General features: G+C 43.9%; 1 protein-coding gene across 8 annotated transcripts in view; it reads right to left on the minus strand.

Moving 5' to 3' along the window:
• GBF1 (golgi brefeldin A resistant guanine nucleotide exchange factor 1) overlaps positions 1–16445 on the minus strand; it is a 185937-nt gene that overhangs the window by 35885 nt on the left and 133607 nt on the right. For 4 of the 8 annotated variants that reach the window (XM_054033853.1, XM_054033851.1, XM_054033852.1 and 1 more), the window contains 9 exons: positions 15243–15390; positions 10437–10663; positions 8118–8286; positions 7708–7919; positions 6679–6777; positions 5965–6159; positions 5128–5314; positions 850–990; positions 156–244 (listed from right to left, as the gene is read on the minus strand). In XM_054033853.1, the coding sequence (XP_053889828.1) occupies positions 156–244; positions 850–990; positions 5128–5314; positions 5965–6159; positions 6679–6777; positions 7708–7919; positions 8118–8286; positions 10437–10663; positions 15243–15390 (1467 nt within the window). Of the gene's footprint in view, positions 1–155; positions 245–849; positions 991–5127; positions 5315–5964; positions 6160–6678; positions 6778–7707; positions 7920–8117; positions 8287–10436; positions 10667–15242; positions 15391–16445 lie in introns of all 8 variants that reach the window. The other 4 variants (XM_054033850.1, XM_054033847.1, XM_054033845.1 and 1 more) reach the window with 1 other exon arrangement.

Raw genomic sequence — 16445 nt, forward strand, 5'->3', positions numbered from 1 at the left:
GTGTGTGACTACTGAATTTATTATACACACAAAGGTCTCAAATGAACATTCTAAAGGTTTGATTAATCACAGCAAGCCAACATGTAAATACTTTATGGAGGAAGAAACAGGATGATGTCCAGAGAACCAATTTACAGTAAGTTAACAGACCGCACCTTCTTTTTGCTCTTAATTTCCATCAGTTCCTGAGTTCTGGGCAGGAGGCAGGAAAACCGAGTAGGCTTCCTGGGGATGTTCTTCTCGGCTAGGAAGGAAAGTGAAAGTGTCATTACAGCCAACCCCTCCCCCACAACAGCATCGCTCACTATGGTGCACTGAATGATTTTTCAGTGCCCCCCTTCAATCACTAAGCCCTGCTGCACTGCCCTTTCCACAAATGCTGTAGTATCTCACTATAGTACCTCCTGGTCCCCATAACACACAACCTTCCTGTCACTACTCAGCAACTCCAGTACCACTCATGTGCACAGGAGCTTCTCAGCCATGATAATTTCACACACCCAGTTTATTTTTCTGCCTCCTCTGGGGCTGTTGCAGCCTGAGAGTGATGATTCTGTCTTAGAGAGTGCTGTGCTAACTGTGACTATCTGTTTTTGCTACAAGCAAAGGGGACCCACCAGTTCCAACCCTCTCCACACATACAAACATCGACAGTAGCCTCCTCTGTCAAATACACCACATCTAAAGTAACTTGAGCGTCCCATGCACATGTGTTTCTGGCTCTGAGCAGGTTCCGTTAACACGTATAGCACAGTCCACTATAAGGTATTAATACCAAAGAACGTAGGTCTGAACCATTCCCTGCGTGCAGATGTTCAGTCAGAGTCAAGGTCCTGTGGGGACTATTACCTGCATCACTTCCTCCCTCCAAATCCTGGCAGCCCTGCTTCATCTGGTCAGCCATAAGACACCCACTGGTGGGCGGGCATGCCCCGGACAGCTCTGTGACCACACTGGGAGATTTCCCTTCACTCAGCACTCTCTCATTGTCTGTGGGCAAAAGAGAAGGCAAGAGAAATCAGCAACAGAAGATGGACAAGAGCTTCTGAATAATCATAATGCCTTTTACTTTAATTGCTGTTCACCACTTGAAGGCCTTTGCATGTCTTATCAAAAGAAAAGACCAGTTACTGACCTTATAGGAACTGAGAGACTTTGAGATGTGTTGCCCTCATTGATTTTGTGACCCCCACTCCTTCCCTGCTACTGCAGAGTCCTGCTCCTCTGGGATTCTGTATTGACAAAGGAACTGAGGGGCAGCTGGATCCACTCTGCCCTTTATATTCTTGGGTGAGTCAGTTCCTTCTCTAAGATTCTGTATTGGTGAAGGAACTGATGCATCCACGGGTATTAAGAGCAGAATGGGTCTAACTGCTCCTCAGTTCCTTTTCCAATACAGAATCCCAGAGGAGCAGGACTCTGTGGAAGCAGGGAAGGAGTGCAGGTTGAGGAATCCGTGTTGACAATACATCTCAAAGAACCTGTAAGATAGGTAACCATTTTTTCAAGTGGTTTTCCACACAGATCCCACTCTTGGTGAGTAACAAGCAATTATCAGTTTGGTTGGAGATGCGTGCTAGGAGCCTTGCTTAAAACAATAACTGCAAGACAAAATAGGCATCTGATGTGGAGGCCTCTACCAAAGTATAGTGTTTTTAAAATGTCTGAACCAAGCTCTTTATAGCTGTCCCAAAAATTTCAAAAATAGGGACATTCTTCAAACTGGCAGCAGAGGCTGCATTAGGTCCAGTGAAATGAGCTCTAATGGGAGTAGGTGGATCTAACCTGGCTAATTTATAATATGTCCTTATACAATTGGAGAATTCTACATGAACCTTAACACCCTCTGCAAAGATCACAGTCAGTCCAGGTGAGTTCCTGAATGATTTTGTCCTGGTAAGGTAGTATGACAATGCCCTTACTACATCATGCATGTGAAATTTAGCTTCCAGGGGGTTGAACGAGGCTTGGAGGATGAATAAATTGGTTTGTATGGAACCCTGAAACAACTTTGGGCAAGAACTTGGGATGAAGCCTAAGAGTGACCCTGTTCTTATCAAACACTATTATAAGGGGGACCCACCAAGCAGGTGTGACTCTCCCCTAACTGAGCTGATGTAATGGCTACTAAAAAGGAACTCTTCATTGTAGGTGGTAAAGAGAACAGGTTACTAAGGGCTCAAAGGAGAGACATCAACACATTAATACTATAGTGAGATCCCAAGAGGGTGAGGTCTCCCAAATTGGAGGGAAAACACAAGTTAGGGTCTTAAGGAATCTAGCCACTGTAGGATGAGAAAATACAGTGTGGCCCAAGATGGGGGGGGGGGGGGTGTGTGTGCAAATATTGCTGCTAGTTGTATCCTTCTGGAATGAATAGTCCCAACTGTTTCAGGGATAAAATAATCCAATATTGTTTAAATGAGTGTTGTCAAGGGAGACAGCTTGTGGTAAGATGACTATACAGAACACCCTTTCCACTTAGCTTTGTAACTCAGTCTAGTTGAGACTCTCCTGCTTTAGAGAACATTCTGAGCTACAGCTGAACAGCTTCTTTGGACAGATAGCCAGCCAGCCAGCATCCAGGCTATCTGACATAATGATGCTGGGTCAACCTGTAGGATGTGACCATTGTTGTGCAAGACTACGTCAGGCACAGAGGGCAAAGTGACTGGGGGCTGCGATGAGAGGTTCACTGGATCTGAATACCAGAACTGCCTTGCCCATGCCAGGGCTATCATGATCACTGATGCAGCAACTTGCCTCAGTATCATGAGGATTGGGAAGGGGAAATCACATTGGTTCTGGTGTTCAAAGGATGAGAAAGGCAAGTGACAGGGAGCCTAGACTGGAGACCACCCTAAAGCAGACCTGTCCATTCTTGTTCTGATCTGTGGCAAACAAGTCTATTAATAGGTATACCACTTGCAAAAGATTCTGTGTAACAAATGGTTATTTGCCTTATAGTAATTGTGGTACTTCGAGATGTTGTCATCTGTGCAGATCCCACTGTAGATGCACATGCATGTGACACTGAAATCTTTTGAATAGCAGTATCTGTTGGGCTGCGCCCGCACCGTGCATACCCTCCCACTTGAGGGCATTAAGGACAGAGCGACCATAACCATCCCTCACTTCCTTTACTAATTCAGAGTCCCAAATAAAGAGGGTCCACACAGATGGCACCACCTCAAAGAACCACAATCACTATTAGGGAAGTAACCCCTCCTTTTCTTAGCAAATTTGACAGGGTAGATGCCACTGTAGGTGACTGCTCAGCAGTGCCCTATCTGGAAAGTGTGACTGAGGAGCCTTCATTGTCACTAACTGAATAGTGATGGTAACACTGCTCTGCCAAATTTTTGCATCTGATCTTGCAGCCAGATCAAGGGCTTAGTGTTTAAATCAAAGAAAGGGGATTACTCCACATACTGCCTTGCAAATTTTGGATACGGAATGCATAGGTTGCAGTTTTTGCTCTTGTGGAATGAACTTTTAATATTTGAAGGGAGAGGAATAGCATAGAATATCATGTGATACATTGATATACACTATGTGATCCGTTTTTACGTTCTTTGGGAAGAGATGGCTTGACCTTTGAAGCACCAGAGATGGCAATAAAAGTACAGGGAGATGGTCTGAAAGACTTTGCCCTCTGAAGATAGTATAGCAAGTCCCTTGAAATGGCCAAGATATGAAGTTCAGTCTCTCACAGAGAGAAATGAGGTTTTAGAAAACAAACAGATAGATTACAGATTGGTTTGAATGAACGCCTGACAGAGCCCTCTGTAGAGTCCTTTCTTGACTACAATTATGCTACACAAGGGGTGAGAGAGGGTACTTAGGAGATGACTCCCTACTGTGTCATGATGGGGATTAAGAGGAGTATACCTCCTCTAAAGATAGGTCTGTCTGTGTGCTGTGGTTCTGCTGGATCCTCCCTAATTGGGTAGGGGCTGATGTTGGTACCAGAGATATCTCCTTCATCCGCTATACAGATGATTCAGTAACTACTGGCTACATTATCAACATCTTCAACCTCTCGAGAAGAAGTGACTCGAGTACCAGTTGTACAAATGGATCATTCAAGACTGAATATGCTCTAGGTACAGACCTGGGCAGTACTGAGGTGCTGGGTACTTGACAAAGCATGGGCCATGGGTTTAGTAGGTACCACAGGAACCAAAGAGAGCTATGTCAGGTCATTAGTTACCCTTCTGTTGAACCCAAGACACGTCGGATGCCTGCAGACTCTTGTGTCTTGACTTGGTAGGCAGCAAAGAGGGTGACCTATGCCTCGACCTCTCTGGAGTGGTGCTCCTGCCTACTTCCATCTCAGAGTGACACTGGAATGAGGAAGACAACTGGGGCCTCTTGGTTGACATAGCACAGGAGTTCAGGGTGGAATCTCAGCTGACTAGGGTGCTCATGGAGTGGGACTGACCAGAGAAGCGAAGTCCAGCTGCGTCCTTCCTTTTGGCATCCAGAGGATTGCATAGATGGTCTAGCTTTCTGAGGCTACTTAGAGAAGGAATGACGTATGGAACATCACTCAGGGAGGTGTCCTTCTCCTAGGCAAAAAAAGGCACTTGGAGTGGACTTTTGCCAGAGTCAGTAAACGGCACTGATTCTTCACATGAGGGGCAGGAGGAGTGGAATCCATGTGGACAATCTCTCAAAGAACAGTATGTTTTCAAAGAAAGGGCAACATACTCTAAATGGGGCAGCAGCAAGGTTAGCGCACATGCGCATATACACAACATTAAACATTTTGTCCTAAAGGATGCCACAGATGGACTGTAGCATTCATGGAACAGAAGAGCATTCCAGAGATGTCTCTAGAACCATTAACAAATAAGGCCATGCCTCCTGCCCTCTCCAGGCTGTATCTTGGGACAGACAGTAAGCTCGATCTCCTTGATCTCAGTTGCCAGTGACTAAGTCCCTGAAGTGGAGTGGTCTGACATCAAGGTTTTAAATGCTAAAGAGTATTGGAAAGCATGAAACTGGAAGAATGGAAATACATTATCTTGGAGTTCACTAGCTGAGTGACCAAAAGGAGGTATACAAGTGGGTTTAGAATAAATCTAGGGCTGAACATGGAGAGGTTAAAAAGAAAGGTCTCACTGTTGCTTGGTTCTTTGGTGCTACTGGCAGTTTCTGTGCTGGGTTTGACCACTTCCTTCTCCTGTTGGTGGATGTTGCTCAGCACTTTGGCTTGGCAGTGTGCTTCAGTGCTATCAATCACTGTCAGCAATGCTTCAAGAGACAGCAGGTGAGTAGTGTAAAGTTGTCCAGAAACTGGAAAGGCATTCTGGGAAATCAAACAGTTGAATCATAGAATCATAGAATATCAGGGTAGGAAGGGACCTCAAGAGGTCATCTAGTCCAACCCCCTGCTCAAAGCAGGACCAATCCCCAACTAAATCATCCCAGCCAGGGCTTTGTCAAGCCGGGCCTTAAAAACCTCCAAGGAAGGAGACTTCACCACCTCCCTAGGTAACGCATTCCAGTGCTTCACCACTCTCCTAGTGAAATAGTGTTTCCTAAAAATGTCCTGAATTTCCTGAATGTCAGATGGTCTCAGATTTAACACCTTTCAAGGCGAGTTTGTCCCAGTGCTCTGAAAAAGTAAATGTACAATACAAAACCCCCTAAACTTTCCATATAACTTGAGAATTCCCACTCATTTTCCCCCACTTAACCTTACTGTACTCCTTCCACTTCACTTAGGTTCTGGAAGATCAGAGGTCTTTCTAATCCATACAAAGCTGTTCAACCAGAACCTTTCATCCACCACCATCTGCTCCTCTCCCTCCTCTCAGACTCTCTGCCATCCCTCCTCTAGAGGGACTTTCCTCTCCACATCCCCACCTACAATTCCCTCCCAGCCCTGTTCTAGCTCATGTTCTGAAGTCTGCAGCACTAGCTGAAGGGAAGGACAAAGCAGAGCCTTTTCAGGACCTTGGAGAGCAGTTTGGTGAGGTCCTCAAAGAGGTTACAGCAGTAGTAGTCACAGTCATAGTTTATATAAAGCTCAGTGACAAAGCTGGGGATCCTCCACAGCTGAACAATGGCCTCCAGGGCCATCTCCTTCATCTCATAGGGCATCTTGGGGTTCTCCACAGTGATGATCTCCATCAGCTTCTTTATGTACATCTGGCAGAAACACAGGACAGCTCAGGTTAGGGGAAGAGAAAGGAAAGCAGGACAATACTGAGCTTTCAGGGCTATTTAAATGGAGATTTACGAGTTCCCCTTTCACATGTGATTCACAGTGTGAAATCCTCCACATTTAGTGAATGCTCACTCCAGTGGAAGAACCTTTTCAGGTTCCTGTAAATTTAGTAACTTCATACACATTTCAACAGCAAACTCTTAAGGGTGTCACTGAATTATTTTACCATTCAGCGGACTAAGATTCACTATTCCAAAAAGCTAGAGGGAAGGCAAGGCAATGTGTAAGTTTCAAAAGCACTTTACTGTTTTAATAGGAAGGGACCCAGAAAAGCCCTCAGAACCCCACCCATACAGCTACTAACACCTAACTAATTGGTACTTGGACTGTACCCTATTGAATCAGTGTATGTTGCCACCCCATTCTGTATACCCCTACACGTCAAGCAGTTATTACTGACCTATCCTATGGGACCATGTGGTTGTATTTCAAAAACTCACCTCCAGTTGGAACTTCAGGTGCTCTCTCATGCTCTCGAAGAGAAGGAAGCATACCCTGAGGGAGGCTGCATACAGATTGAGCCGCTCCACACTCAGCAGCTGAGCAAGGAACAGAAACATAGTGTGGCTTGACCTCTCACTCCTTATTTGCCCAGGTGAGTAGTGCTACTGTTTTATCACATAACAGATCTATTTCTGGAAGCAATCCCCTCCCCGTCTCAAGAGCTCTCCTGCTGTGAAAGGCAGTGGCTATGCTTCAAACACTCCTCCCCTACTTTCAGGGAACTCTAATTTCTCCTTCAACTGCTACACTTGCTCTTTTGTAGAGCATGCATATCTCCTCTAAGCAGAAAGCTAGGTGACTAGCTGCCTCCAAGAATGTCACTCTAAAGAATGATTAAGTACTTATTTCCAAGTCTCCACCTGCTGCCAGACTGGTCACTTATCTTGGGGATGCAGCTCAAAGCCCCATTTTCCCAGGCCAAGCCATAGAGTATTGTCACAAAGCTACTGAGACAATGGAACCAAGCCAGTCACAACAGCTCATTAAAATCAGCTTCCTCGGCCTCTACCTTGAGGTAAGAAAGTTAGGGATCAAGAGGAGACGTTTCTGCCCTTCAGAACCATTTGAGAATTTGATGGAGAAATGGTGAGGGGAAATTATCTGGTACCAGTTTGGGGCTTAGGGGTGATCCAACAGTGGTATCTGCTGCATGAGAGGAAAAGGATTCAGGAAAGGTGGGGGAGGAAGAGTGCCCATGTGTCATCTTCTCCTATATACAACAACAGTAAACTAATAGACTCTTGCATAAATTCTTATGAAGACCTCTTTCTATCAGAGACACTCTCTCACCAGGACAGCAACCAGATTTGTGATCCTACATTACAGCTAACCTCACCTCAGTTTCCAAAATAAAAGTTCTAGCCAAAGTGAGCTGCGGAGGAGGTGAGTTGGGTTGCCATGATTCCCACCTGGTACACAGGGAAACTCACTAGCACAGCATACCCAGTGGCGAAGCCCAAACTCACTTGAAAAAGGTGCCGGCATAACTCATCTTTCACAAGCCCCAGCAGAGACTGGCAGTTTGCAACAGGGGCAGACTCCAGAGCAACAGTGAGCAGCTGCAGCCCCATGTGGATCATCACCTCTGAGTTGTGGCGGTCATGTGGATTAGTGAGGGAGATGAGGAAGCGGAACAGCTCTCGGATACAAGGCAGACCGTAGGGGACCAGCGCTATTCCTGAGGAAATAAGAGCTGGTAAGAAAATGTAGAGCCTCTACAAGTTTGCTCCCATCTCTTACCGATGCCCATCAAGAAGTATGGAACATTTTGTTACAGAAAATAGTTCAGGAACAGGAACTCATCTCCCTGCTCTCAAGCCATGGAGTAGCACAGGCAGAGGCAGAAAGGACACTGGCAGTATTCCAAAGCTCTCACCTTCTTTTTGGGAGGACTGTGTAAAACGTACTCCTCGGGGATTGACATAGTCCATGTCATGAACAGAGGCAGAGTCAGAATGTTCTGCCACAGATGTGCACTCTTCTAGCACCTCTGGGATAGACTCTACTGAGGCTGACTGGGTCTTCTCCACCCTGAGACCTTCATTCTTCATTCATACCAGTCATTTGGGAAGGAAGGAAAAAAACAGAGCAAGTATAAACTAATACTGCACCAGCTGCAGGTGAGGCTCATTCTCTTTAGAGTGGCCAAAGTAGCACTGGGCACTCATGAGGGAGCAAAGCAGAACTCAAAATTCAGACAGAAGAAACTTTGTACATCACTTATAGTCCATCCCCCACAGCCAGTGTGGGAACACCCTCTAGTGTGTGTCTCAGTCTGCTTTAGAAATGTCCACAATGATAATGCTCCAGCAGTTTCACTTGGAAGATGCTGCCACAGCCCAATCGATCTTACTGGTAGCAGGGCAGATAAAAACTGATTAAAAAAAGTAAAAACTGTATTTTTAAATTTAACACAGGTTTAGTTTTTAAAAATAAACCTATTTAAAATTACATTTGAAATTGACAATCCATATTATGGCCTAAATTCATTAGAATCTATCAGTGGCTGAAAGCCCATACTGTTGCATGGGTGTAATTCATAAAATCATGGGTGTAATAAAGCCAAAAATGGCTAAGAACTTAAAAGTTGGATGGTAATACACTACAGATCCCAGTGATGACTGAACCTGGGGATATTCTGAACAAAAAGGGCTATCAACAATCCTTGTAGCTGTTTCCATCACATCACACTGGCTCTACTGACATTCTAGGGTTCAGAGTGACACACACATACAATCCTGGAACCTTCTTATATAGATTAAAATCATATAAATTACATATAAAAATAATATTAAGCAGTACGTTTGTTGCCAAGTCTTAAAGAAACCACTGAAGACACAGTTAAGCGCCTGGACCCAGAGTTTGCTGAAATGCTAAACCAACATTTGATGGCATTTTCCTCTTCTGAAAGTGCAGAGAAAATATTTTCTTCATTTCAGTTTATTCGACTAGTTCAGTTCAATGACTAGTTCATTCAAAGGTAAGAAACCAATTGGGAGTTGAAAAAGCAAGAAATCTTGTTTTCCTCTTCCAATCTATGAATAAAACTAGGTGTGAGAGGGTGAGATCTACTAGTTCTACAATCGTGAAGGACATGGTTACCATAAAGTCAGTTCAATTCACTAACTACAGATTATACTTCCTTTGTTTAAAAAAATCAGTTAATTCTAAATGCAAAACATCTTTTGAAAAACTTTTCGATAAAAACTTTTCTTCTTATGAATTCAGCACCTTTAAGGTTGCTCTGTTTAATTAAAAAAATTAAAATGCTGTTTGCGCATTTAATTGAATTTGAATTTCCGCAAATTGACACAAATCACAAGTAAAAAACTTGATCTTCTAGTAAAGAAATGCATCGTTCACCATTTTCTAACAATCAAAAAGGAGAAATTAAGAGTCCGAATAAATGCAAATTAAGCTATAATTGCTTAAATAAATGTATATAGATATAGTGTATCCTAGTTAGCAAAAAGAAGCAAACAATTTAGTGTAAAGGTTATCTTTAGTAGCAAATCAACATATTTTAAAGGTTATCAGCTAATGAGGATGAACCTTTCCTTAGGAAAATAACTAAAATGTACAAATGCAAAACATGATTAAAATCAATCATTTAAACCAAGGTTTCTGACTTGAGGACTTACACCACTTAAATTTAAATCAATCTACTCGGCCTGCTAGTAAGTTTTTGATCTATATAAGTACACTTTTCTTTTTAATTGCACCACATTATATCTAATCATACTCCCTGACTAGGCAAGACCAAATGCAAGTGCACATGACCCAAGTAATCATCAAAAACTCCTCTACAAATTAAAAAATTGAGGCTGGAAAATTAGTACTGAAGACAGCAAAAAGGGATCACAGCAAACTTCAGCCATCTCTGCCTTTATTAGTTACTCCTTTAATTAAGGCTGGCGTAATGGAAACATTGGAAAGGATACAGCTACATAGAAACTGGTCCACATAGTTACCCTTTAACAGTAGCCAATGCCGGATAGTCTTGAGGAGAGTATGAACACATAAGGCACCCAAACTATGCAATTCTCTGTTATTAAGGGAAATTTCTTCCTGACCACTTTCTAAGCTCCTAACTATAGCATAGCAGTAGTGACACTGACCAAAAGGAGAGCACAAATACAGACACTAGATCTCCTGGGTTTGGAGTTGCCTCGTCTGCACAGGATCATGCTCATACCTGGGGTTCAGGCTGGTGTGGATGCTCAGTGGCACTGGGCTCACTTGAAGGCATTGCTGCACTAAATCCCAAAGAGTTGACTTGGTCCAAGTCTGTAAGATCTTCCTTGGAGGTGGTTTGGGAGGACAACTCCAAGCCACTGTCTGTAGCAGGACTGACTGCAGAGGAGGTGTTTTCTGAATTTCCAGATGAGATGGGAGAAGGAGCATCAATAAAAGTAACTCCATCTACTGAGAAGAAACAGCAGCAACAGGTTAGTGAAACTGTGACACCGCCCCTCCCCCATCCTTATCATTACATGTCGAAACAGCAACAAATATTGCTTTAACCTGGATCATGCTGCACCACAAATGAACTCTCAAAATGACATAAGAATGCAGAAGAGACTCAGATAAATGAGGTATCAGCAAGTCAAGCAGATCACAAGGAGAAAGACTGGCAACTCCCTGTTATCACATAGTAGATGGAATCTAGCAGACCTAGTGAACAAATGAAAACCATATTCAAACAGAATGCATACATTTAGCTAAAATGGGAGAGGGCAGGCAAGGTTATTGTACTTGACACTATCTGGAGGGGAAACAGGGCAGAGCAGATGCCAGGAGGGATATCTATCAGAGACTGGAGGCCCTGCAGGAGATGATCCTTTCCCTGCACCCCAAGTTGTCTGAACTGGAGGTACAGACTAGCTTGTGGGGAGGCAGGGCAGGAGAGACAGACACTTCATATGTCACATCTACAAGGGGAAAGACCAGAGGAGCTCCAGTCGGAAGGCTTTAAGTACATTAAAATGGCTCCTCCCCTTCAAAGCATCGCTGGACACTGAGGGACTTTAAGGGAGGACTGGTTGGAGCATCCAGAAAAAGGAAGAACAAAGTCTAGAAGTGACAGCAAGGGACCTTCCGTATTCTGCAGTTGAGGCCAATACAGGATTGCTGTACCACTGCAGCTGTGCTGCTGTAAGGTCTCCGTGTAGCCGCTCTATGTCCAGAGCTCTCCCATCGACATAATTAAACCACCCCCAGTGAGCTGCAGTACCTAGGTCGGCAGGAGAGCATCTCCCGCCGACATAGCATTGTCTACACCAGCGCTTTTGTTGGTGACATTTATGTTGGCTAGGGGTGTTTTTTTCCACACCCCTGACTGACAAAACATTTTGCCAACAAAAGTGCTAGTGCAGAGAAAGCCTTAGTGCGTACCAGCAGGGTCTGCCTGGGACAGTTAGAGTGCTTTAAAAATCACACCCATCTAGTCCATTTTGCCAGCACTGTATAGACAAGCTCTTATACTCCTGTCAAGACCAAAGTTTGCATTTTCGTTTTTCAATATTGCAACAATCCCTCTTGACTTTAAGGACCCAAGTGCAAAACCTTGCTCACCCAGAGAACTTACTCAATCTGAGTAGTCCCCTTGACTTCTCTGGCGCTACTGGCACAAGTGAGTGCCCTCCAGGAGTAAGAGTTGTACAACTGGGCCCTACATCACTGAACCCAACTCTATTTACTCCTCAGTAGCTACCCTCTGAGCAACATGTTAATCTGGCAAGTTTGCATCCTTATCAAAACTAGTCCAAATCATTCTCTCTCCAAACCTATCCAGGTCAGGTATGAAAAAATGCTCACAGTAAACAATTATTTGGCTGATTTATTTGGTCCCTATGGTCTGCTCAACTCGAAAGAGCTACAAAAACACAACAACAAAGCTTCCCAGATCCTAATTCTTTTCCTGCTTTCAGTGGAAACATTCCAGAGAATTGCATACATGAGAAATTGGCCTGACTCACCTAGAATCTATTTTGAACAACACAGACCCTTGTATTGCTTCCTGCTCCAAATGTCTATGGTTAGAATAGCAGGGGGGTATACTACAGGACAGAAGGTTGATTAATGTTCTCAGGAATTACATTACCTCAGTCTAGCGTTATTGCTGAAGCAGATGCAAGAGAAACTGTACACAATTATATATTACTCCACTGCTCAGAGGCTAATTTATTCCCCCTGGGTTGACCATGTCTGAAATGTGACATACAAGTAGTGGACTGAAACCACTGGCAGTTTTTGTGCTTCCCACACTGGAGAAGACAACATCAACATTGTTCAACTGTTTAGACCTTATAGGGTTTCTATTTAGAGAAGTGCCTGTACTACATGAACTTCCTTCTTCAGTTAAGAACTACCTAAAACTGTTCCTTGGTGCAGGATGGAAAATAATCCTGGGACTGGATGGACTTTTCCCACCTTTATCGCTACTAGAGAGCAAACCTTGAAGGGGACTGACTGGTGACTTCTATTCTTTATTCCTGCTGTTTTTTCCTTTCCATAAATAGAATTGGAGTCCATTTCTAAACTCTCTCCCTGAAACTATGTGAAAGGATGGCAGATTAAAGGAGAAATGAACTAGACAGATATGGAGGCATTTAGAGGGGGTGCTCACACCTATTAAGGGAACATGATGGGTAGGAGTCTGAGTCTATTTATTTACTTTCTATTCTTAACTTCATTTCAGCATATGACGAGGATGCAGATCCACACTGATCCATGCTTCCCTTCAACTTAATCAATAACTGTCATGAATATATAGAGTACCAAGATTAAATGAAAAATCCAGGGAAACAACATCTAATAATTTAGGACACAAGAATACAATATGCCTTGAAATAAGAGAAGGATGCATTTTCACCTTGCTCTACAGAATCTAGAAAACCTGGCAGGTGTCTCAGATTCCAATGAAGTATGTTGGCTTGGCAAGAAAACTGAGTAGTAACTTTTGAAAGGAAAACAATTTAAAATAGAAAGGCAAAAGTTATTCCTGTAATTCCTCAATCAAATTGAGTTTCAGCAGAAACCAAATGAACATGAGAAGAGTCAGAACATTTTCATCGTCTCCACGTCAGGTGGATGCTCCAGAATCTGTTTTCATTTAAGACAAACCCCCGCGTTTGTAGCCTTCACGGTTGTAAGGGAAAACCTTGAAAATGTGAAGCAAGCACTGAAAGTCACATTGCAGAGCATGTTAACAGAATAAATGAACGAGCCAGAGTTACATATTATAAACTCGCATATGAAACGTGGTTTTGTTTAGTAGTGTATGTTGTACAGCTGAGCTGTTTTTCTTGAAAGACAAAAGGCAAATATAAAAAATACACAAACTTCTGCTACATAAGATAAATGGACTCTGGCATCAACTTTGCATTTCCCCCCTCCCTGGTGAATATCCTTGTTGCAATTTAGAGATAATTGTTAAATAATGGCACAGGAGTGTCAGAGTTAAGGATGTGTGCCTCAGAAGGATTCATTTTTTTCATGTATGCACTGAGGGTGACAGACTGTTGAACTGAAATTGAATGTTAGAGAAGGTATTAATGTGTTGGTGTAAGGAGTAGGCTAATATTTGGATGTTTGTATTATGTTGGTTGTAATTTGCTCTACTTTATGATTTCCTTACTTTTCAATGTTTGCATTGTTGTGAGGAAACACCCTAAATCAGTGGTTCTCAAACTTTTTTACTGATGACCCCTTTCACATAGCAAGCCTCTAAGTGCGATCCCCCTTATAAATTAAAAGGGCTTTTAAATATATTTAACACCATTATAAATGCTGGACGCAAAGCGGGGTTAGGGTGGAGGCTGACAGCTCGCGATCCCCAATGTAATAACCTCACAACCCCCTGAGGTGTCCCGACCCCCAGTTTGAGAACCTCTGCCCTAAATAGCCTTTTTGTGCAAGCAGTATGCTTCAGAGCTGTGTACTCTACATAACTATTATAGCAACTTTCCTGTCTGCTTCCTTTCACTGCTATTGTTTACATCTAATCTGTCAAAATTTAAAGAGTACATGAGATCAGAATCTACTCCACAGCCAAGAGAACCCATGTACCCAAATTAAAGGTTAAAGACTGAGACTGTGCAGTCTGTCTACTACAGCACAGCCACGGGGCATGCAAATTCTCCCTTCTTTTTGTATCACAGTAATACAGAGTAGCACACTTTGTGGTTTCTGAGGGCAGAGCTTAAGACCCAAAAAAAGGGCTCCTTGCATTTCTCTAGTCCCCTCACAAGTTCCCTCTGGGCCACCCTCACTTGACCCTTCATTACAAGGACTTCCTGCAACTCCCCACACCCTCATGCCAAGGGCTCTCTCTCCCTGACCTTCCATTCTTTCCCTTCCCTGAATGTGTGTGCCCCACCACATTCTCTTCCCCACATGCCAGGGGCTCTGTGTGCACCCCTCTTCCCCTGCCTTGATGCCTGGGTCTGTGTGTTCCCATTCCCCCCTCCCCATCTCCATTCGAGGTCCATGCTTCCAAGCCCACCTGCCCAATTCCCTCCTTTGGATCTTTGCTTCAAACACCACCACTACTCCCCACTCCGCATTCTCTTGCGGGTCTCTGCATATCCCCGCACACCCTCAGCCCCTCTTCTCCTCTGTGTCCCCCACCCCCCATCAAGTCCCTGTTTCCCCCACCTTCACCTAATCTCCCAATCTCCCCCAAGTCCCTGATTCCCCCCTTCCCCTTTGCTCCAGTCTCTGCAGCTTCCTCCCACCCCCATTATCCTCTCTATAAGATGCATTACCAACAAACAGAGGAATGCTGTTGAGTTGCACATAGAGCAGTAAGTATTCCCTCTTTCTCATACACTTCTTTCTGGGCTTGGATCGTTGTGAGATGTGTGCTACTAGGATCTTTGAAGACTAACACAGACTAAATACAGAAAAACTGAGTGGGAAAAGTGAAAGAAAAAATAAAGAGGTACAGCACAGGGCTACAAGATGGACACCCATCTTTTGGAAACAGGTTTCCACGTACCTGTGATGTTACTGGGCATAACAGTACCATTGGTGGCTGGTTGCTCTGTCCCTGGAGAGACCTTGGTTGCATGGCGAGGGGGCCTTGGGGATCTCTTCTGTTTTTTCCATTTAGATGAATCACTCATTCCTCCTGCTCTCATTTTCAGCTGTGAATAGTGAACACCAAGAACGTCAAAACAGCAACATTGTGCAGCACAATTGACCACAAAAATCTAGCCCAGAAAGGCTCCCCAAAGGCACAAAAACAGGCAGTAGCACCCCACTGTATCACACAAACCAAGCACCTCAAAGTCATGCAAACTAGCCCACAGCACCCTAACTCCAAAAGCCCACATCCCCACCCCGATTCAGGAGACAATTCACTTAGGGCTGGTCTACACGGGGGGGGGGGGGGGGGGGGGGGAGAGAATCAATCTAAGATACGCAACTTCAGCTACGAGAATAGCGTAGCTGAAGTCGACGTATCTTAGATCAACTTACCTCGCGTCCTCACGGTGCAGGATCAACGGCTTCGGCTCCCCCGTCGACTCCGCTTCCACCTCTCGCCCTGGTGGAGTTCTGGAGTCGACGGGGGGGGGGGTGGGGGGGGGCGGCGTGTTCAGGGATCGATTTATCATGTCTAGATGAGACGCGATAAAATCGATCCCCGATAGATCGATTACTACCCGCCGATCCCTTAGTGAAGACGTACCTTTAGTGTCATTCAATCCAAGTCCCCAGACCCTATTTTTCACATCAATGTCTCCCTGCTTTACACTAAAATGCAGTCTTCTTTAAGACTGCCCTCCAGATGCATCTCAAACATTTTCAATTTTGCCTGTTAAGTCCCTGCTAATGTTTTAAATAATACTCTCCTAGCAACTCTAAAGACATTTAAGTAGGCACCAATTCAAACTTGTTAAGGGAGCTTCCATAAAAATGGTACAGTAGGGTTAGGAATTAAGATTCTGTCATCCAGTGCAACTCCATATCTTTTGTAGTTCTCCTCAGACACACTTGAATCTCTGCAGCAATGGGGCCTTCACTTTTTCCCTTTTGTCTGTTCCATGATCAAGTCAATTTCCTTAATATCTTATTTTTCCTTTAGCTCTTGGGAAACTAATTCCTTTTCTTTGTTAATATTAACTTGATGGTATCAGACAGCAACCATGGCCCCCTTAATCTAGATTTTAACTTTCACTCCCCTTTGTTTCTACATCTA

This window comes from Malaclemys terrapin, chromosome 7 (assembly GCF_027887155.1).
Source record: "Malaclemys terrapin pileata isolate rMalTer1 chromosome 7, rMalTer1.hap1, whole genome shotgun sequence".
NCBI lineage: Eukaryota > Metazoa > Chordata > Testudines > Emydidae > Malaclemys > Malaclemys terrapin.